Below are 23,084 nucleotides of genomic sequence, written 5' to 3'. Positions count from 1 at the left end.
CCTTCTGCACATGCAGAATAATGCATTTTCAATTTTTGTCAATACACTTTGCAGTTGGATTTTGCTGTGCGGAATAGCAAAATCCACTTGCAAACAGTTGTGAAAGTGGATTGAAAGTGCATTATTCTGCATGTGTGGAAGGGGTCCATGATACTTGGCCCACTTCAGAATCCCAAACTGGATCCATTTTCTTGTACACCCATTCTGGCCAGAACCCCACCAAGAGTCATCTAGATCTGCCACCAGGGTGCCCCTGAATTTTCTACCCAAGCCTCATCCTGAAAACCAGGTCTCAGTCATGTCTAAGGGAAGACAGGTGGGCAGCATGCAAACAGGCAGACAGGCAAATAATTCAGGAGTAGCAGCATGCTCAGGAGAGAAGTCCACAAGCGGGACAAGGCAAGCAGGATCAAAGGAATATGTACAATGAGTGTGTTCAGCACAGAGTTCAGCACAGTCAAGAAGGGCCAGCCTGCCATCAGCACTCTTCATCCTTCCAGCATGTTGAAATAAAGAGCTGGAATGGACCTATCTCACCACATGGGCAAGAACAAATGAGAAGAAGCCTAAAGTGGCTTGGATGGGAACATGAGTCTTAAATATACTTCACTGGTGGGTAAGGACTCAGGTGCAAGCTCAGAGTCAGGGGCTAAGGGCAATCACAATGCAGCTGTACCACTAGACCCACAGTTAGGTTGCAACACTGGTTGGACCCACACATTGATGATATAGTGAATCTTTCAGCCAATGTTCAAAAACCACAGCAAACAGACCCAGGCAGCTAGCCCCAAATACATCAGTTTGCTCATATTTGGCTTAACCAATGTTGGAAATCTCATCCAATGGACGTTCAGTTATCCATGTTTTGATTGCTTATGAATGGATTGTTGAACCACTGTCTAGGTTTTCTCTGAGTACAGAAACAGTAAAGAAAACATCACTAAAATGAGATAAAAGAGAAGTCATTTTAAGAAATAAGTTCTTGAGGAATTGGCTCACTAGAATACGTACCAACAGTTCTCTGGTCTCATGACGCCTGGATATTTAGACCATATTTTAAAAAATTGGCCAAGCCTGCCTATTTATATTGCAAAACAAAAATTAGTGTAATCACAAATGTTCTGGCCTGACAGAATTTTCAATTTATTCTGCCACACTGTTGCCACAATGACAAAACATCCAATCACTAATTCAGTAGTTCCACAGGGCAATAAATGGGATCAGGGATCACTAGAACCAAAGCACAATTAGTGGCTCAAATTTTACTCACTATTACTACATTAGAAAAAAGGACAAACTAAAAGAACCATCTGTCTTGTTCCAGATTATCAGAAGAGAACTCCTGCAGGGGATCAGATTAAACCACCCCCAAACCCAAGATGTTTTAATAGTAACTCATCTAAGCTTCTTTCACCCCCTCTAATTAAAGTTGATTGACATTTTTTTAGAGCGGAGAGCACCACACTGAATACAAATAGGTGGCTATAGCCAGTTATATCTGAATTTTAAAAATATGCCACTTTATGAATTTTTATGCTGCCACCAACTTAATGCTAATCATGTTTTTATATTTAGGGGCTGTTATTTTGCAGCCTTATTTTAAATGCATCTCATAAATATATTTTTGCATTGGAAAATGTCAACTTTATTTTTTAAAAAACCCACTTACAATGGGAATAAGACGATTCCTTATTTATATCTGATTAATCATAACAGAAGGAACTAAAAGGATTACGTCATCATCCCTTGTAATGACACTGAACCCCAACAATACATCTCTTCTGTGTGATCCAACTTAAATTACTTCCTGGTTTTTCCCCCCAGCTATTGTACAGAACCAAGGTTAAGTTCAGACTTTTTTCCCCTTTCAAAGCTTTGTAATATTGATGGCAAAGGACTGGTCAAGTGTACTGTTAGATGCTCACGCTGGCTTTAAATTTATCCTGACTGAGGGCATATTTATACTTTAAAGACATATTTACACACGTAATAGGTATAATATACACACATTTATCAATCTGTCAAATTGGTTTTGTTTAGAACTACTGGCAACCCCAAAGACTTTTGCTTCCACATCGCCAAGGTTCATCATTTTAAGATGAGTGCCTTCGGGAGAGCAGGGACAGACAGTCACAAAATGCATCCCCAGCAGGTATAATGCTACTTAGTCATCATTTTTACCCGCCCATTTAAAATAAAAATGACACAAGAGACAGAACAATAATTGGCCCCTGTTGTTACTCTTGAATGAAAGTACTAAATTTTTCAATCCCTCTTTTTAACAATTATAATGGAACGAAAGAAAGAAATCTTGTTTTGAATGTCATTATGGATTTCAGTCTCTATTCTCGGTGATAAAATTTGTATGCTGTGTTTGAGCAAACTGTCACGTTAATCACATTCCTCAGTCTGGCAGCTTCAATAATAAGTATGGCTGACGGGGAGTGGTGTGTGTTTTTTTAATGCAGTTGATGGGACCCCCCCCCTCCTTTTCCAACACCCTAAGAGGAAAAACAGAATTCCCATTTACTTTCATGACCTCTGATTTAAAGGCAAAGATTGCACATTATTTACTACTGGATGATTTCCCTGAAATTTAATGAGGACTAAGTACAAATATGACAGATGTAATTATCACAGTTTTATTCTGCACAGTCAGGGTCTCCTTGTGCTGTAATTGCAAGCTTTTCATTGAACCGCTGGCAGCAGAGTTATTACCACAGTATTTTATGTTATTCTGGAGAACGAGAAACAAGATCTTCCACATCCATTTTATTCCAAGGAATTTCTAAACACTCCTTCTGCCCGGTTTTGTGATAGAACAACAATTTTAAGAAATCACCGATATATTTGATTAGATCCCCTTGCAGACTTCATTCCACGCAGTTTTGCCGTTACACAAAGGCTACTCTCTCCCTTCCCCTCCCCGGGATTCTCATAATGTACTGGGAGGGATGGAAGAGTTGGGGGCGTGGGTGGAGAGCGTTAAGCAGTTTTGAGAAAGAAAGGAATATGTGGGCAGGTGGCCAACTCATTGTCTAGTGCCAAAAAGGACTTTTTCCGAGCACGTATTGCTTTACTCATTTAGACTCACGCTAAGGTTGAGTGAGCCTCAGCTGGAAGCTAGACCACTGACCCCGAAGCTGGAAGTACACAGCTTTAAGCACCCCCTTGGAAGCCTCCCTTTTCGAGGCCAGGATGTAATTGCTTCATACGACACTCTGGCTTCATCAGGCAAACCTACAGGCTGAGGGGTAGAGAATAAACCTTCCTAGTCCAATTCATACTTTATAGCGCTAGTGTTATTAATTCTCCACTTGGAATTCATGGCAATTTCCACTTCACATCCAAGCGCAGCAAGGCTCAGATCCACCAAATATGTCGTTTTATTGGTGTGATAATTACAGGAGACTGCTTAAATTGAACAACAGCATATTTATTTTTTAAAGAGTAGCCGATAGGATTTCTGCAGGCGCAAACAAGGAAAAAAAATACAGTCTATTGCGGATCTCTTGAAGAATTCACACATTTGCTATGTTTAGCTGGCCAATTCCCCCCCACCCCCAAAAAACTATGAACTGAAAAAGAAGTTTTTATCGCATTAATTTGAAACTTAATAGCTACAAGGCTTTTATTGTGGACTCTGATGCTGCCATTGCATCATGTGAACAAAATTATATCAGAAAAAAGTCCTTGAGATCATGCCAAAAATCCTGACACTGAAGAGCTCATTCCTGCCCCCCCCCCCACCAAAAAAAAAAGATGTAGTAAGAATACACAGGGTTGGATTTTTGGAATCCTCATTCTCTCCCCCAAAGTCTATTACGCTATTGGAAGCAGCTGCCAACAATGGGAGAGAACCACTATGTTCAGTAAAATTTCAGATCAAGGTTAAACCATTGCTATTATTTGTTTGATACTATCACGGCTTGAAGAATTATTATCCAGGTGCAACAAAAGAGGAAACAGTATCAGAGGATCCGAACAACCCGATGCACTTTTCTAACAGAAGGACTGGAGTTGTTCCTTGCAATTACATACTGTGTTTCCCCGAAAATAAGACAGTGTCTTATATTAATTTTTGCTCCCAGAGATGCGCTATGTCTTATTTTCAGGGGATGTCTTATTTTTCTGTGTTCTGTTCGTCGGGCATGCTTCCAAACAAAAACTTGGCTACATCTTACTTTCGGGGGATGCCTTATATTTCGCGCTTCAGCAAAACCTCTGCTATGGGCCTTTCCCCACTTACCTTAAGCCCCGCGCTACTTGAGGAGAGTAGCGCGGGGTCCCCCGGCACTCCCCACGAGAGGGGCGGTGACAGCACAGCCGCCCCGACGCTGCCACTGTCGCGCCCCCTCAGCGCGAGCCATCCGTGGCGCCCTTGCAAAGGGCGCCTTTTGATTACCGGGGGTCGGGGGGACGCCTGGACGCGCGTCAGGGATGCCGCGCGCTGGAAATTGCGCACAGCGACCGAGAAAAATGTGGGGAAAGGCCCCAAGTCTTCTTTTCTGGGGATGTCTTATATTCGGGGAAACACGGTAGGTTTCACCGGCTTGATTTCTATAGCTCTATTTTGTCATGAAATATGCAACTGCTGCTCATGTTTTCACTAAATGCTCCTGTTGAGGAGCTACTACATTTCCCCTAATGTTTTGGGTGAAAGTGACTCTTGCCATAGCTATGGGGAAAAGAAAAGCACAGTGACAACACTCCTACTTAGCCTGATGATTAATTGAAATCTGTAGAGTTTTAAAAGGATCCCTCTTATCCCTAACTTTCCTATCAGAAGGAGGTACACCACTAAATGGCAGTCTGAAGGTCAAAGAAGTCACAGGAAGAAAAATAAGTGACGGTTGTCACCGTGGCAACACAGTAATTTTAGGATCAGCACTTAATGCCTAAAGCAGCAAAGCTCTGCAGCAATCAAAAACACTCTTGAAGGAACAGGTGAACTATTTTTAACGTGTCCTACAGGTTACCAATACTGATAACATCATATGTATGCGAGACTGATTAAACCCACAATTTTTTTCCCCTTTGCACATACTTGTTAATAGCACAGAACTGTGATGAAAACAAAGTTGCACAGAGATCCAAGAGATGGCTGCCGCGCAAGAAGCTCACACCAGAATTAACCTTTTACTTCATGGGAGGGGAAGTCGTTCCATTTTGATTCTGTACTTACAATTGGGCTTGCGTTGATGTAATCAGAATTGTCATGGCTGTTTTCAGCTTTCAAACATATCCTGCAATGATCATCTGTAAAAGAAAAGAAGTACATTTATTTACATGCACACCCGTGAAGGGAGATTTTTCAACTTATTATTCCAACAGGGAAAAAAAGTTGAAAATGCTTTGTCCTGAGGCTTTGCCTTCTGATCGCAACCTTCCAAGGGACTTGTGTGTCCCATTTGGTGATGGAGAGACATCTGATTGATAATTTTTTGCATTTTTAATAGGATGTGTCCATATTTTTTGCTTCTTCCTCCCCAAAAGCAAAGGGGGAACACTCTAAATCAGCAAACCTATGTAGAATTTCATACAGGGCCCTTAGAAGACATACAGCCCAATCCCAGACCCCTTTCACGTATACTGTTGTCAAGCCAGGTGTCACCTATCCTATACCTGTGCATGTCATTTTTTCTGCCTAAGTGTAGAATCTTACATTTATCTCCATTGAAATTCATTTGTTACTTTTGGCTCAGCTCTCTAATCTGTCCAGGTCATTTTGAATTCTGACTCTGTCCTTAGTTACCCCTCTTCATTTGGTGTCACCCACAAATTTGATTAGCATGTTCTCTATTCCATCATCCAAATCATTGATAAAAATATTGAATAGGACTGGGCCCAGGACAGAACCCTGTGGGACCTTATAGTCTTGGCAGAGTTTATTTGGCCTTTGTTGGACCTTATAGTCTTGGCAGAGTTTGACTCCCAACAAATATCAGGATAACTGAAATCTCCAATTACTACGACTTTTCTCCTTTCTGAAAGTTTGGTCATCTGTTTGGTCATAATAAGAGATGTTTTTCTCTGTGGCACAGATGTGGGTAAATCGTTAGGAGCTAAAACCCCAGACCATGGCCCCGCAGGCCAAAAAACCACGACAACCCCCTCTCAAAGCATTTAACCAAGTTCATTAAGGTTACTTGAAACACTGAATTCATTAGTAAAAAATTACTGTTCCTTAATGAGAACGTTAGTTTTGTCAAACCGTCTTACGAATCTTTCCCTCGTCTTCGGTTTATGAGTAACAGAATGCTTAAAAGACATTTGTTAGTAATGAAGTTTAGATTAAAAGAATTTCTTCCCCAAGCTCACGTTTATTGCAGGCAAGGTCCATTTCGGGCTAAACTGCTAGGTACTCTGAAGTCTGGCATGTGGTACATAACATTTCTTACAGCTAACACAGTCATCAAGTACATGCAGGAGATGTGCTGCTCTTAGTTACACCAAAGAAAAATGAGCACCCTGACCACTCGCAGCTTTGCTTAGTCCAATATATAGAACAGCCACTCAGAAAGTTTATCTTCAGGAGCCAAAAGTTCAGTACAGCTGAGTAGCAGATGAATGGCTTCAGCCAGTTCTAATTACAAACAGCTGATATTATTCACTTTTTTGGATGAACGTGATTGTGCCCAGAAGCTAAGCTAGAGTGTCACGAGTCAGTCCCTGGATGGTGGAGAAACCTCTGAAGAGGAGCTGTTTAGGAAGAAACCAGCTCTGGCAGAAACCTAGCACAATGAGTCCAAAGAACAGGAGGAGGTTTTGATAGAAGATCTCCAGCCTTGCAGGCTATCCCCAACTCTCAGCCAGGTACCAGCTGAAAGAACCCAGGTCCTCACTTCAACAGTACTGCAGAACAATGCCAGCATCAGATGGGAGCTGAATTGCACAGTAAAAGATGCAGTGCACAATTAATGCAGAAACACTGTTGTTTGAAAGCACTAAGTCCTTGTAGGATGAAGGCTAAGGTTTGTTCAGCCAACTACACAAGGGTGCTGGATCAGCAAGCACTGGTGGATGATAGTGCAAATTCCTGGTGGCTGTGCTGACACCTCTCTGCTCCATCTCCTGGAGAACCTGAACCTTGAACTGGTACTGAGTGACCTCGCCTCTTGGCTCGTTCCCTGTCTGACGACTGTGTGATGGATTTCTGGCTCCTTGACGATGGACTGGTACAGTCTTTCTGCATACAGCGCTTGGCCTGTGTGACTGTATCCTGGCTCAGCTTCAAACACTGAAACACAACCCTTGGGCTCTGCCTGAGCCAGCACATAGAGTTCTTCCAACTAAGTTACCAACCATAAGCTAGAAGTGTATGTATTGTATTAAACTGAAATGAATGCTCTTACACAAAACCACACTTGTGATCTTTGTATTGAGAAGCAGTACAAAGCAGCTACATACATTTCCAACAGCTGAAGGACATGGAGAGATGTCAAAACATGTTAAGACAGCATTTCGAAGAAGAGCTTTTCTCAACTTTTAAAGAGTCTCAAAGCGGCTTATAATGGCCTTCCCTTACCTTCCTCACAACAGATACCTTGTGAGGTAGGTGGGGCTTAGAGAGTCCTGAGAAAACTGTGACTGGCCCAAGGTCACCCAGCAGGCTTCATGTGGAGGAGTGGAGAAGCAAATCCAGTTCACCAGATTGGAGTCTGCCGGACATGCAGAGGAGTGGGGAATCAAACCTGCTCTTAAGCACGACACCAGGCTGCTAGAATTTCCTTGTACATAGTGACCAGCACTTGAACAGTCACTTTGAACAAGAGCAGCAGTGGCATAGTGGTTAAGAGCAGGTGCACTCTAATCTGGAGAACCAGGTTTGATTCCCTGCTTTGCCACTTGAGCTGTGGAGGCTTATCTGGTGAACCAGATTAGACTGTGCACTCCAACCCATGCCAGCTGGGTGACCTTGGGCTAGTCACAGCTCTTCGGAGCTCTCTCAGCCCCACCCACCCCACGGGGTGTTTGTTGTGAGGGGGGAAAGGGAAAGGAGATGGTCAGCCCCTTGGAGTCTCCTTACAGAAGAGGAAGGGGGGGTATAAATCCAAACTCTTCCTCTTCTTTGTCCATCACTTATTCATCACATGTGGTGTAGATTAAAGAGGAAAACTAAGCAAGGCTTTCATATTAAGCCATACGTACATGCCACTATATCCCGTGTGCGGTTCTTCTGGATATTTTCTTCCCTTTGGGCAATGGTGGCTGCGTTGGGCTCAGCTTGATAAGCACAAAGGGCTTCCCACTCTTTCTCCAGACGATTCTTGTTCTTCAAGTGATCTTCCATATAGGACTGAAAAGAGAAAGTTTCATTAGAAGCAATGCTCTTTATGTGCTGACACACTAGCGCTCCAATACATATATGGATGAGCTCAAGATCACTACTCTGGCCTGGTTTCAAAGAGCTGCATGACTAGCTTTGCACACCAAAGACAGCTTCGCGTTTGAATTTTTCAAACATCATCAAATATACCTCAAGTAGCAAAGCACTTTTGAATTTGAGAGGACTTTTAAAAAGCCGCTTGTGATGATGCTAGGTGATGAGTTATTCACAGTTAACATTTCCATGGATATAAATGCAACCCCTTGGGCGCATCTAAAGGGCGTTCTTCGGCATCCAAGCTCGTGTGGGCAACTTTGGGCATCCAAGCTCGTGTGGGCAACTTTGAAAATGATGCTGGAGTGGTTCAGCTTTGGGGGGATCCAGTAAGAGTTCTGGGCTTAAATCCATGAAACCCTACTTCAAACATAACAGTAGGAGCAGGGAAAGTAGAAACCGGACCTGCCTGCTCTTGTAAGTTCTCCAGCTCCATGTCCTCTTTGAATGAGTCTTTTGACATGAATGCCAAGAATTCAGTGGAGCATGCCATGGCAGGACAAATTAGGGCAGATAAAAGGCATCAACAAAGCAAAGAAAAAAATGAAAAAGATCATATGGCAGTCGGGTTTCCAGCTCCAGGAGATTTGGGGGGGGGGTTGGAGCCTGAGGAGGCCAAGGTTTGGGGAGGGGAAGGACTTCAATGCAGCATAATGCCAAAGTGGCCATTTTTTCCAGAGGAACTGATGTCTCTGGTCTGGAGATCATCAGCCACTACCTAGAGTACGGGTGTGCAACCTGCGGCATTCCAGATGTTCATGGACTACAAATCCCATCAGCCCCTGCCAGCATGGCCAATCAGCAATATGCAATCCTTAGCAATACCAGAAACATTTAAACTGCTCTATATTCCTACTTATAGCCAATCAATCAATCTCCACTAAACTCTTCCTTTACACCAAGACCGTAGGGCATGACACCAGTCAAAGCACTGAGAAATCAAGTGCATCTACAATTCAAATTATTAATCCATACAAACCTATCATATAAACTTCCATAATGATGTGATGTGTATACAATTGTGTTGTGTGTGAGTGTTATGTTCAATTAGAGAGTTCAAGTTAAGGGAAAAGAGAACTTCCACACCATGGTCAAGAATGCAGGAGACAGCTGTTAAAGGGATTCTGTCTTTTGAGAAGCAATAGAACTTGGATTTTTTAAATTAAGGAGTCATATATCTTTGCATGAGAAGTACCAAATGACCAACATCCAAAAATTAAAATCAAAGCAAAGAGAAGAGAAGAAAGAAGAATAAAAGAATAATCCTGTGAAGAGCTGTTTAATCTGGGAAACGATACAGAGAAGTACTGCTTTTTAATATTTTTAGTGGACATATCCTGCCCTTCATCCATTCATGGGGAGGAGCTGTTGCCAAACCCACCCCCATCCAGGAGCTAACCAGATCTAGAACCTCTTAGCTTTTGAAGATGCTGCATCTTGTGCTTTCAGACTATACCTTCATAAGTATCTAATGAAAACAGATGAATACTAACCATAGCAAACAAAAAATTATTCTGATTACCAGACGATGGAGATCAACAACTGATGGATTAAATTAGGGCAGAGGTAGGGAACCTGCGGCTCTCCAGATGTTCAGGAACTACAATTCCCATCAGCCCCTACCAGCATGGCCAATTGGCCATGCTGACAGAGGCTGATGGGAATTGTAGTTCCTGAACATCTGGAGAGCCGCAGGTTCCCTACCCCTGAATTAGGGATACCCAATCTGAGTCTGTGGACACATTTTGAATTTTGACATGGTGGATGGAGCAACAAAATGGCTGCAACAGGAGGCGGAGCCAGCCACAAAATGATTGCCAAAGCTTAACTTCAGTAACACAATATAGATCCTTGTGCTGAGCTAGCAGCTTCTGCCAAAGGAGTATTTTATAAATCTGTCATGTCAGTCAACTCTGCAATAGTCAATCAGAAGCCTCCCTAGGCCATTGGTTTTGATCCAATAGGCAATTGTTACACTTTTACTGACCTTAGTCTTAAGACCATGAACTTGAAAGGACTATTGATTTCAAATGCAACCTGCTTTCCACTAAACATGCCTAGAACTTCAGCCAGCACTGCTGTCATTCCACCAGCGGAGTGGCGGATATGTTTTATATTTCACACACATACACATACACACACGCTGCCACTGCTGCTTCAGTAAAATTGTGACCTCATCTTTCTAACTATAGATTAATCAAGGTGGTTTTTATTTCTTGCAAATCAAAACATGTGTTTGCTGGTATGAAAATGCTGTCTGATGTATTAGTCTAATTTCCTTTAAAACATTCATGCACATTTGTGAGCTGGTTTATGGAAATCATATCTGCCAAGGGCAGTCAAGCTAAAAACAGAGGCATTTGTGGAATTGAGGGAAATGCAATCGAAGCAGACATTTAATGCCATTGAGATATTTTGGATTATAAGATTTATTACAGTGGAAGCAGGAAAAATGCTGGTACGTGGATACCACAGTGACAGGTACATCTTTGGTGTTTCTAAGATCTCATGGTGCAGCATTATTTTGATGTGAAAGGATTATCCCATTAGAATAAAATACTTTTGGCATACATAAAGGAAGAGACAGTTATTAAGAGAGATTTGCTGAGATTACTGATCCATCCCTTATGAAAACAAACAAAAAAGTTGAATTATATCTTCAGAGCTTAAACTACATCTGGCTTTCTTTGGGGCCAGTAAGCCCTTGCATCTGTATAGAGCCCCATATTACTACCAGTGAAGGTTTGTGAGAATGTTGAGAGAGGCCTTTGCAATACCGGACAGGGCATCCAAGCCTTCCTTAAGGGAACAGAAGAAGACCAGCCCTACAGTAGTGGTAGAAGATGGACTAGGTAAAGTTCTCCCTCCTATGCAGCTACTATAAAAACTGAGCTTCTTCCATATTGTATATGGCAGCGGTGGCCGACCTGTGGCACTCCAGATGTTAATGGACTACCAATTGACCATGCTGGCAGGGGCTGATGGGAATTGTAGTCCATGAACATCTGGAGTGCCATAGGTCGGCCACCCCTGGTATATGGCAATGCACATGGGGAAGCCTTACGAGAACTAGATATACAGGCAATTAAGCTTCTGAGAGGTGAATACAGGTAAGTATATAGGCCAGTGGTGGCGAACCTTTGGCACTCCAGATGTTATGGACTACAATTCCCATCAGCCCCTGCCAGAATGGCCAATTGGGAATGTATTCCAAATGGGAATTGTATTCCAAATGGGAATTGTATTCCATAACATCTGGAGTGCCAAAGGTTCGCCACCACGGCTATAGGCTGTACATGATGGAAAACCACATAACAGAAAATCCTATCTAAGCCAGTAGTAATTGTATGTTCAAATTCGTGATCTTTCCACACATTTCATGCAATTGAACAGTCATATGGTTTACTAATCTGTGAGAGCCAATGGTATTTTTTTGAAAGCAATAGAATTGCGTGGCTTGGAATAGATTGTACTTTCCCGGCTTTCTCTCTTTGGCTTTTGGAATTCATGTTCTCCATGCACAATAAAGATTTACATAGTAGCAGATTTTGTTAAGTATTTGAACATTTCAATTTTATTTTAGGTATCTGTCTTGTGAATTTTTAAAAACAGATACATACATGTGCAAGCATAGACTCGGTGGGGTTTGTATGTATATGCCTCTACCCTTATTTTCATTATATACAGCTAATATGTTAGAGATCAGTTTTATTTATTTGCATCTATGTATTTTTATTTTGCCATGTGCCTAAAGGTCTCAGGGCAGTTACAACATAAAAATCATAAAGTTCAGTACAACATAAAAACAACTGAAACCTTTTACTATTTTTTTACCTTACAGGATTAATTCTTATAGATGGTAACAGCATATTTTAAAAAACCAAGAGAAAAAGCACCTCTGTCTCATATGGGGTTACACATGTTTTAATATCCCCTATTTTTCTTCTGTAGACACAAAGATAATTCTGTTACAGTAGTTTGAAGGACTCCAAGATCTCAAAAAAACAGCAAGATTTCAAAAAACCAGCAAGATCTCAAAAAACCAGCACGTTGTACACCGTCCAGAGCCCTTTGGGGATTGGGCGGTATTGAAATCCCATAAATAAATAAATAAAAATAAATAAGATCTCAGCTGCTGTTCTGAATTGAACAGGTGACTCGGAATTAAAGAGGGATATGCTACAAAATCTCAGCACTTTCAAATGTTGATGTTTCATTCAATCCCTTATGTTGGGGAGAAAAGCCGGAAGTGAGGGTTGGGGACAGAAATGAGGGTGAGGCTACAGGGAACTGTGAGGGGACGGGAAAGAGAACCAGGAAGGAGCAGGAAGGCCGAAGTGGTAACCAGCAGAAGTGAACAGGGTAGCAGCAAAAGGGGAAAGCAGAAGAAAGGGGGGCAGCAGTTGGCAGAAGGAGAGAGACAAGCTGAGGCAGAATCCCCTTGGGAGAGTTCTGCAGGGTTCTGTGTTTGCTCATAGAATTTGGAAACCAATGCAAAGCACCACCATTCTCAGTATTTATTTTTAACACACCAAGAACAAGATAAACCATCTACTTCATCAACAAATGAGCAGGGAACAACAGCAAAGTCCAGAAGAGGAATAGCTAGAACAAACATTGTCACACACATGCAACAGAACTAGGGATACAGCAACAGCTGTCAAGCCACAGCTACAACAGGTGACCCTGTTGGGTAAGGATTCCCAAAGGGGGCGGTGGAAACATCAAGGGGGGCAGTGAGGAATTCTGGGGCAGTGGGGGGGTGGCAGAGAACTTTGGGGGGGCAGGGGGCAGGAATTTCTGGGCCAGCTGGCAGGAAATAGGTCTTATCCGTCCAACTTTGCCATGTGGTGATTGGTGAGTTTTTAAGGAAAAGCAGCAGCGCTCTCCTTGCTGTGCAGCCCGGGGGCAGAGGGGAGAGCCAAGGCAAAGAGCCCCATCACCACTACTTTGCAAGGCAAGATTTTTTTAAGGAAAAGCAGCAACACTCTCCTCACTGCATAGCCCAGGGCAGGGCTGCGGGAGCAAGGCAAAGAGCCCCATTGCCACTGCTTTGCAAGGCAAGATATTTTAGAAAGGAAAAACGGCGGTGCTCTCCTCACTGTTATTTTGAATTTGCAAGAGACCATTTTTATTTGTGTGGGGGGGGGGTAGGGGGGTGCTAGGGATGTGTCAACAGCCCCCAAAAAGTTTGAGAACAAATGTTGCAGGTTTTCAAAGTGAGAGGCATTCAGAGATGGTTTGCCATATCGTGATGTTGATATTCCTTGAAGATCTCCCATCCAAATACTTGCCCGGGTCAAAGCTGAGAGCCTATGACTGGACCAAGGTCACCCAGCAAGTTTCCAGGGCAGACGGGGGATCCAAACCTGGGTTTCCCAGATCCAAGTCAAACACCTTAACCACTATGCCATGCTACCAGCACCTTTAGCATAGTTGTAATGTACCAATACATTTTTTCACACAGACATGTAGCTGTCTGCATTCACTTGAACAGGAGGTTGTATCAATTTTCAACCTAGTTTGTTTTCACAGTCCATATGAACTCACAACTTTAACGTCGGCCTACTTCCTCCTACCCATATACTTGGCAGCCTTCATTGTTACAGTGAGGGGAAAAAACTGTGGAAAACTGTGCCTGCTTTTCTTTGCTTCCACCCCCTTAACTTCTAGAATCATGCAACACAAGGAACTGCTCCACAATCACCCCTTCAAGACATCGGTCTTTGAAACTTTATTATTATTTTTTAAAAGAATGAAACCCATTCAGTCGTTTACGAAAAAATTGCACTGAACAGCATAGCCATTATGTTCTTGAGGTAACCAAGATTTAAAGTGCATTCAGGCTAAAATACATTTGAAAATAATTTTTTAAATAATTCCAAACACACAGAAAACTAAAAGGAAGCAAACCTGTAACATCACACAAGAAATCATTCTTGTAGCTAAATCACAAACATCAATCTCTGGCTTCCCAAGCATCCTCAACTCCTAAACCAATTTTGGTAGACAGGAATTTTATCTGTCCTAATGGGAACTCGTGGTATTATAAACTCCACCAGTCACTCATCAACTTGAAATCCATTCACTAATTAGAATGCCATCATCCATCTTCTCAAGTTCATTAACTGTTTATCAGAAGACACAAGCCTGTTCCTCCGAGCAGTTCACAAAATGGTGGTTATCATTATGAGGCTCCCCTGAACAAATTACAGCAAGTTTCCCTAAAGTCCCTGCTCTGAAATTGCTCCTCAGCCTCTGCTGATCTGTAGACATCTTGCTACAAATGCCAGTTCAGTGCCAATTATAAAAGTTAGTTGCAGAAGATTTTTGCTTCACTTCTATTAAAACTGAGATATATAGTGAGGTTGTGCTGCTATTACATCATAGGGGCAAAAAATCCAAACTTCACATACACGCTACAAGGGTCAGTGCTATCAGTCACAGACCAGGAAAGGGATTTGGGCGTCTTAGTTGATAGTTCCATGGGAATGTCAACTCAATGCATGGCAGCTGTGAAAAAGGCAAACTCTATGCTGGGGATAATTAGGAAAGGAGTTGATAATAAAACTGCAAGGATTGTCATGCCCTTATATATAAAGCCGTGTAAGACTGCAGAAGCCGCACTTGGAGTACTGTGTTCAGTCTCATGGTCGCCACAACTCAAAAAAGGATATCGTAGAAGAGGAATAGAAAAAGTGCTTGAAGAGAAGGGCAGACGAGGGATGATTGAAGAAGGATTGGAGCACCTTCCTTATGAGGAGAGAGCTGCAGCCAGTTTTGGGACTCCTTTTTTTTTTTTTTTTTTTTTTTAGTTTGGAGAGGAGGCGGCTGAGGGGGGATATGATTGAAGTCTATAAAATTATGCATGGGGTAGAAAACGTTGACAGAGAAATTTTTCTCTCTTTCTCACAATACTAGAACCAGGGGGCATTCATTGAAAATGCTGGGGGGAAGAATTAGGACTAATAAAAGGAAACACTTCTTCTTCACTTAGCCAATGTGTGATTGGTGTTTGGAGATATGCTGCCACAGGTAGTGTGGTGATGGCCACTAACCTGGATAGCTTTAAAAGGGGCTTGGACAGATTTATGGAGGAGAAGTCGATCTATGGCTACCAATCTTGATCCTCCTTGATCTGAGATTGCAAATGCCTTAGCAGACCAGGTGCTCAGGAGCAGCAGCAGCAGAAGGTCACTGCTTTCACATCTTGAATGTGAGCTCCCAAAGGCATCTGTTGGGCCACTGCGAGTAGTAGAGTGCTGGACTAGGTGGACTCTGGTCTGATCCAGCAGCTAGTTCTTATGCTCTTATAGTTGACAGTTTCTTACTTCTATTGCCAAGACGTACCAGATAATGGTAGCCCCAGGAACCAGGCGGGAGTTTGGAGCCATGCTTCTTGTTCTCAGAAGTGAATCCTTAAGATGCTTCCAGACAGAGGGATTTGACAGTGACAGGCATGGAGTCAGAATGCCTGACATTCAGCAGCCATATGGGGACTGGACCAGTCCTCATACACATCGTTTCAACTCCCGTGGACGAAAATCAGAACTGGAGACTCTGGAAGTCCTGTCTGTAGTGCCAAACATTTCCAAGCTTGTAATTACCATTTTGTTGAGTTGCCTTATGATTTTGGCACAACTTTAGCAGAGGAGGCTGTCTTCAAAAAGCACGATAACTGTTTTCTGCACAAACAGGGGGGTCACAAGCAGAGGCCTCTGTCTAGTAGTGTTAAGCAGGGGAGCTGTCCTTGGTACCAAACTACCTCACAGTCACTGCAACGGACTGATGCTCTGGTTTAGGCGGCACGATTGCGCAAGGACAGCTGAAGCATTATTAATAAGAACTGAAACAGAAGTCATGTTACAATCTCAGCACAATCCTGTTGGCTTGCTAGCAGCAGCTGAGTAGAGTCTGGACTGTTTTTCTCTTTTGTTGTAGGTACTGAATCCCGGATGTGGCCAGAGATGTGAGCCCCCAAGTAAGAGCTGAAAGGCTTTTTTGCCTGTGACTCAAGGCCGAGCCAAATGAATTAATTGAACTGCAAGTCTAGTGAATTATGACCCAGTCAGAATGTGTTTATGTGTTTCATTTATTTAAATTATATTGTATAACTGGTTGTTTTGCTATGAATCTCTTTGGGAGTGGGGAAAGTGGCACAGAAAATGCCCTCATACAGTAGTATAGGCTTTGTTTGTGTTTGAGATAATACTAACCTTACCAAGATAGTAGTGACAATCAAACTTGTATTTGGACAGCCCACCACCAAGTACCCTGACTCTCAGCACAGAACATTTCTTCCAGCAAACTTACCAAGGCTGACAGGATATGGGGAAATAATAGAAAGAGCCACTGTGCTCCCTGCAGCAATATGAAATTAGTGAATTGTGTGCTGCTGCCTCTTTAAAAACTGGACAGAAATTATAATGAATACAGCCAATCTTAAAGGGTTGGTTGGGTCCAGGGAACGTATTACACCGGTTCTCTGCTGCTGTTCTAAATGCACTTTGGGATTGATTTGGTTAATCTATAAAAGAGCTCAATGTGTTTGAGAGGACATAATCTTCCCTATGAACCATGGCGAAGGTGTGAGACAGAGCTTTTTTTTCTTGCATGTCAATTGCAAGGAACGTCTAGTGGGGTGGAATGTTCTAATTGGCATTTTATTAGGAAAAAAATCACAGCACTATTTTACCACCTGCAAGCTTTGACTGTAAATAAAGTCTTCTTCTTCTTTACCACCTGCAAGCTTTCTAAAGTGCCACTTTACTCTCAGGCTCCAAAACTTGTTTCTCGTATTTGTCACCAACCTCACAACTCCCTTGACCTTGCAACTATCAATCAAGCAACACAAACAGTTCCAAACAAACTAAGGATGAATCAGACAAGAAACTAGTCTTTCCAGTCAATGCTTTATGGGATGACCATTTGAATTTTGAGTCCAGGTAATTGAATCTGTGGTTTCTAACTATGTGCTCTGGTTCTAGACTTACAAACCACAGTTTATAGTCCTTGTTCACTTATTAGAATCCGGGACCGTCTTACCCCATATGTCCCGAATCGGTCTCTGCGTTCGGCAGAGGCCAACCTACTGGTGATTCCTGGCCCCTCAATGATACGGCTGGCTTCCACTTGGGCCAGAGCCTTTACAGCTCTGGCCCCCACCTGGTGGAACGCTCTCCCACCAGCTGTTCGGGCTCTGCGGGATCTGGTTGAGTACCGCAGGGCCTGTAAGACAGAGCTGTTCCACCGGGCCTTTGGGGAGCCTAGCCGTTGATAGGGGCCCCCTCCCTCTCCTTTATTATAACATCAAGTGGATCCACCGCCTCATCCCCCCTCTGGGGCTCTGGGTGAACTGAAGCTGGCGCCATCTTGTTTTAATGTTAGTTTAATGCTATGTTTAATAATGTTGTATTTTTAATAAGATAGGGTTTATTATTAGAGCCATATTAACTTATATTTATTGGATTTTAATTTATTATTGTGCTCTGTTATATGTTGTTCACCGCCCTGAGCCCTTCGGGGGAGGGCGGTCTATAAACCCAATAAATAAATAAATAAATAAAAATCCAAAACTCTTCAGACATGCTAGACTGCTGGAAATGTGTCACTAAACATACAGGACTGTTACTACAATAAACTTCAACAACAACAACAACAAAAAGGAGTCAGAAAAGCTGATAGCTCACCTTTTCATAGATCTCTGAGCTGTTTTAACACATTCCACCTTAGTTCTGAAATTACGTTTTACAGTTTTGCTGTCCTGTTCATAGGAGCATGAATGTACTCCATAATAAATGCTTTGAGGGATTCTTTAAAAACTTAACTAATGAAACACGTGGTTGAAAATTATCAAGGGTGGTTTTGGGATGTTGTGAGGTTTCCGGGCTGTATGGCCGTGTTCCACTAGCATTTTCTCCCGACGTTCCACCTGCATCTGTGGCTGGATTCTTCAGAGGATCTGATCCTCGGAAGATGCCAGCCACAGATTCAAGTGGAACGTCGAGAGAAAACGCTACTGGAACACAGCCATACAGCCTGGAAACCTCACAACATCCCAGTGATTGTGGTCGTGAAAACCTTCGACAATACAAGGGTGGTTTTGTTTTTTAAAAAATGTTACCTTGGATTATCCTTGTGAGTGTCCAGCAGCACATACGATTGTTTGCACCGGACAACAGTTCAGTGATGTAATAGTTATCTCTGTAGAAAAGCTACAGGAAATATCTCCCACCTGCATACAGGTGATGTGTGCACACATTTGTGTATAAAATGTGAAAGTCATGATTCACACCCATTTTACTTCAGACATCACCAGCAGCTTTAGTAATGGAAAGCATCTTTGAGGGAATACCAAGTCCATGATAAAAACACGATGCTTGATTATAAAAAGTGTATCCGCCTTCACAGACATGGTACATGATATCAGCCTTGGGTAAGGTCCAATATCCAGCTGGTTTCTGGGACTTTTGCCAAATAGGAGAATCACCTGATAGGTTTGGGCATTCAGCCAACAGGAGCCAAACTTAGGCTGATTAATTTCTATTCGGAGATTGGCCAACCCAACTAACTGTGATATAAAAGGAGAGTTGGAATCTTTTGCAATGGCAGTGGCTTAGTCACAGATTTCAGGCAGAGGCTTCTGTGAACCGGATCTATGCAAACATCCAACCTCAATTTCAGGATGATCTTCAGGCTAGTCCACTATATTACACTCCGAATAAGGAAAGCAGTGTTCTCAAGTCCCACTTTGTGCATTTTCAGATTTTGGGGAGCCTGACGGAAAGATAGAGTAGAAAGTGTGGCAAGAGAGACTTTGCTGGGTCCCCGTACTCAAAGGAGTAGAAAGGACTCTCATCTCTGCATTGTGTAACAATGGCACAAGCTTCCTTAAAAGCTGCAGTACATTGCTTATGCAGGCTAGAAACTTACTTTCCTCTTAAACAAAGGACTCTGCTGCCCAAGCAGAATAGGCACTGAAGATTTAAACAAAGCTTAGAGCTGCCACTCCTGTTGAGCCTGGAGTTCCTGCAACCCCTGGGAACAGTGACCATCCAAAGAAGAAAAACTCTGGCAGTTTAAAAAAAAAAAGTTAACCGAGAGTTCCAAACCTGCATATTTGCCCATCAGGAAGGCAATGTGAAAAATTCTACCAAACAAGGTGCATGGCTGATACATTAAAATTAAAAATATTTTCATGCATATACGCCTACTCAAATCATTCCATGAGTCACTTCCACAGAGGCAAACATATTACTGTACTGACATTAACTAGTGTTCTGGCTGGCAAATGTCACTCTGGACCTAGTTTTTGTAAGTGACAGGGTTTTTTTAAAAAAAGAAACTCATAAAAGTTATTAAACTTACTTGCCCACTCGGGTAGAAAAAATCTATTGCCTCCAATAAAGAAGCAGAAGGCCTCAGATTCTGATACTGTTGAGGGAAAGTAAAACTGCGATAGTTCTGCCCAGAGCACACAGTTGTTGATAAAAGAAGTATACAAGCAATTGCTCCTCCGATGCTGCAGGATTTAAAGCTTCTAGCCTCTCTTGCTGCTAAGAAATATTTCAGTTTTCTGATTAAGACGAGAGGGGGGTGGCCGTGTTTATTGGGTTCCAGGCATTTTTGAACAAGGGCTGGGCTAAAAGAGATCTATTAAAGAGGATTAAAATTGAAACCCATTAGCTCATCTTCTGCATCTCACAAATGAACTCATTCCCCGGAGGCAAATTCAGTAAATTAGCACTTTTTGTCATAAAGTGTCATTTCCCTTTCAACATATAATGCAAGCATTTTGTACAAACAGAAAAACCCTCCCTCTTTCCACAATTTGTGCCTTCCCCACAAGACCTCCTGACCCTTTTACAGAATACATTAAAAGCGTTAAAATGTGTTTCCACAGAGGTCACACCAGAAGATGTTATGCATGACAACACACTGTTTTCTGTATTATCTAAAAAGCATCACCGATACCGACTACTATACCCTGTTCCATATAAACACCTCAGTAAAACTGGTACTTCATCTGCCATTTCCTCCTGCCCCCCACCCCGCACATGCTCCATGCCCCCCACTCGTCATCTATCCGGACCAGGCTGCAACAAATGGGGGGCACGAAGTACCGGAGGGGGGGCAGTAAAAATTGGCAGACAAAGTCAAAATTTTACTTTGGTCTTTATGTGGAACAGGGTATAATTCCTCCTGCTGTTATCTGGAGAAATAGTGGCCAGACTAAACTTCAGTGTCATTTTGTCTATGATGCATTGTACCTGGTCACATTTAAAGCTCAGTCTCAAAACTTGTCAGGCCAGTCAATATCAAACTAAATTAGAAAAGGCACCAGTTGATTCTCCCAAACATTTTTTATTTTTAATCAGCGGCAGGGGGGTAGTTGAATTGGAGCTATGGTATGGGGGGAAGGGAACTTAACTCTTCCACCCACAACCGTTCTACAATCTTAACCAAGTCCCCAGGGCTACTAAAAAGAGGACAACATGATATCAACCTGTATATTCTGGTTGATTCTACAACTTGCATCTTATGTCACTGTTTACTGAATGTCCCATCCTGCTGGCTATATGGACTCACTCTGTGTAATCTGCCTGGAGCCCCAATGAGATAGGCAAAATATAAGTAACAAAGGCCGTTTCCGCACGAAGGCGGAAGTCATAAACGCCGACCCGACGACGTTGGGACCGTCCGCATGGACGGTCCTAGGAACAGCTGGGCAGCCGGCGCCATGGAGCGCCGGTGCCCGGCCAGTGAGCGCCGGCATGTCCCCGGGAAGCCTCGGTACAGCGTCGCCGAAAGGCCGCTGGGGACACGCCCCTGGTTTCCTAACGGCTTGCCTCGGGCTCCAGTGGCGAGGGCAGGGAATGCATGTCCCCTGGCAGGCTCCGGCGTACGCACCGGAGGCCCGGGACAAGGTAAGTGCCGGGTGGGGGAGGCGGCATGAAGTCGCTGCCGTTCGCTCGGCAGTGGCTTCACGGCGGCGTTTCCCCCAAAAGAGCACTAGGAAGCGCTCTGGGGAAACGCCAGCTTCAGGCCGGGAGGGCGGCGCGAGGGCGGCACGGCTGCGTTGCAGCTGCGCCCCCCGTGCGAATGGCGGCCTGGAGACGGCGTTTTTACCGTCTCCAGGTCGCCATTCATTGCCCGTGCGGAAACGGCCAAAGATAATTAAATATACTGCTATAGGTTTAGGGTGGAGTGTTGAGTTATATGTGCATCGGAAACCATGATATTAAACTATTAGGGATGGTGATATGGATGCTTTACTAAAGTTTTGATTGGCAGGCCATTATATTCTTGAAGGGAACCCCCTCACCATAAAATTTCTAAGCAGCCTGCTTCAAGAACACAAAATGCAGCAAGGTAACAGAGAGAAAAAACATTCTTCATTGCTTTTCTCAGATTAGAAGGAAGCAACAAGGCTGTTCCAGCAAAGACTGAATTTTTTAAAGCTGAATTTTCATTTGTGTCTGTACTGAACAAAATACACTGATACATACTAATATCAGCTATCCATAGATAAAGACTATTAAGTTAGAAGTATATTTGCACCATGTTGCTATATGGCCTTTGTTTAAAAAGCATATTCCCCACATTCTCTAGGGAAATCACGTTTTCATACTGACGACAGAAATTCAGAGTACGTTCCAAACTGAACGACACAATGAAATATTTACGCTAAACGGCGGCCTGTGTTCTATTTACCTAAATTAATATACTTGTGATGCAATGGCTATTGCTGGCTCTGCTTTTCGTAATGCTCTGATAATAGAGTTTTGCAATGTGTAAAAGGATTATTTCAATCCAATCAGCAGGTGCCGGGATCAGTGTGTGTCAGACAAACACTTGCTAATCTCCTTTCTTACAGTTCCCAGCTGCTAAAGGTGCTCAGTGAAATCCAAATGAAATCGCTTGATATAACCTGGTAGGGGCCGATACTGAGCTTTGTTTTTCCTTCCTCCTCATGTCCTTCTGAACACCTGAAAATTCCATTTATTCCAGCCATTGTTAACAGTTCAAAGGGATGGCATCGGGTGCATTTTCTTTTAAGAGGTGAAAGAAAAGGGGGCAATTGCAAAATTTAATGCTTAAAAATGAAAAATTATAAAGCACTTAAACACTACATCAGTACTGTTAAACAGGTAAGCACATTATAATCTTTTTGCAGCTATAAAGCTAGCTTTGCAGCTATAAAGCTAGCTTTATAGCTATTGTTGATTTACAAAAATCCACCAGAAGAATGTCTTACACAAAGTATGTTTAATGAGACTGGCACAAAAAGGGTCCTTAATTTATCATGCCCGGCATCTCATAGACCTTAAATAATCCAAATTACGCGATGAAGTTTTATCCCTGCAATTACTTTGCCTGAAATAAACCTTGTACAAAAGAGAGGGCACTGTATTTCCCTCAAAAAGGGAAATACAATGACTCTTTCACAGCCTTTCTGTTTTATTGCAGTTCTGTTCATCCAATAATGAAGAAGCACACAAAACATCACTTTGGACAAAACAAGGTGTTTTCCACGTGTCTATGGAACAAGGAACCAACAAAATTAAAGCAACCGGCACAGGATCCTGGGATAGTCAGCAGATAAGCTATGATCAAAAATCTAAGTTCAACTTATGGTTAAAATTACCTTACTCCATATATTTTCTACCTTTGGAATCTATGTATTTTCCTGAACAAGCAT

At 42.7% G+C, this 23,084-nt stretch overlaps 1 protein-coding gene across 1 annotated transcript in view; it reads right to left on the bottom strand.

Moving 5' to 3' along the window:
• The window catches only part of PTPRN2 (protein tyrosine phosphatase receptor type N2), a 714,418-nt gene that overhangs the window by 63,025 nt on the left and 628,309 nt on the right, over positions 1-23,084 (bottom strand). The window contains exons 15-16 of the mRNA XM_048510498.1: positions 8,152-8,299; positions 5,186-5,259 (exon numbers count right to left, since the gene is read on the bottom strand). Of these exons, the coding sequence (XP_048366455.1) occupies positions 5,186-5,259; positions 8,152-8,299 (222 nt within the window). The remainder of the gene's footprint in view (positions 1-5,185; positions 5,260-8,151; positions 8,300-23,084) is intronic.

The sequence above is a fragment of the Sphaerodactylus townsendi genome, linkage group LG11, assembly GCF_021028975.2.
Source record: "Sphaerodactylus townsendi isolate TG3544 linkage group LG11, MPM_Stown_v2.3, whole genome shotgun sequence".
NCBI classification, from domain to species: domain Eukaryota; kingdom Metazoa; phylum Chordata; class Lepidosauria; order Squamata; family Sphaerodactylidae; genus Sphaerodactylus; species Sphaerodactylus townsendi.
Note: the sequence above shows the minus strand (reverse complement) of the source record. Positions and strands in the feature narration are given on the sequence as shown.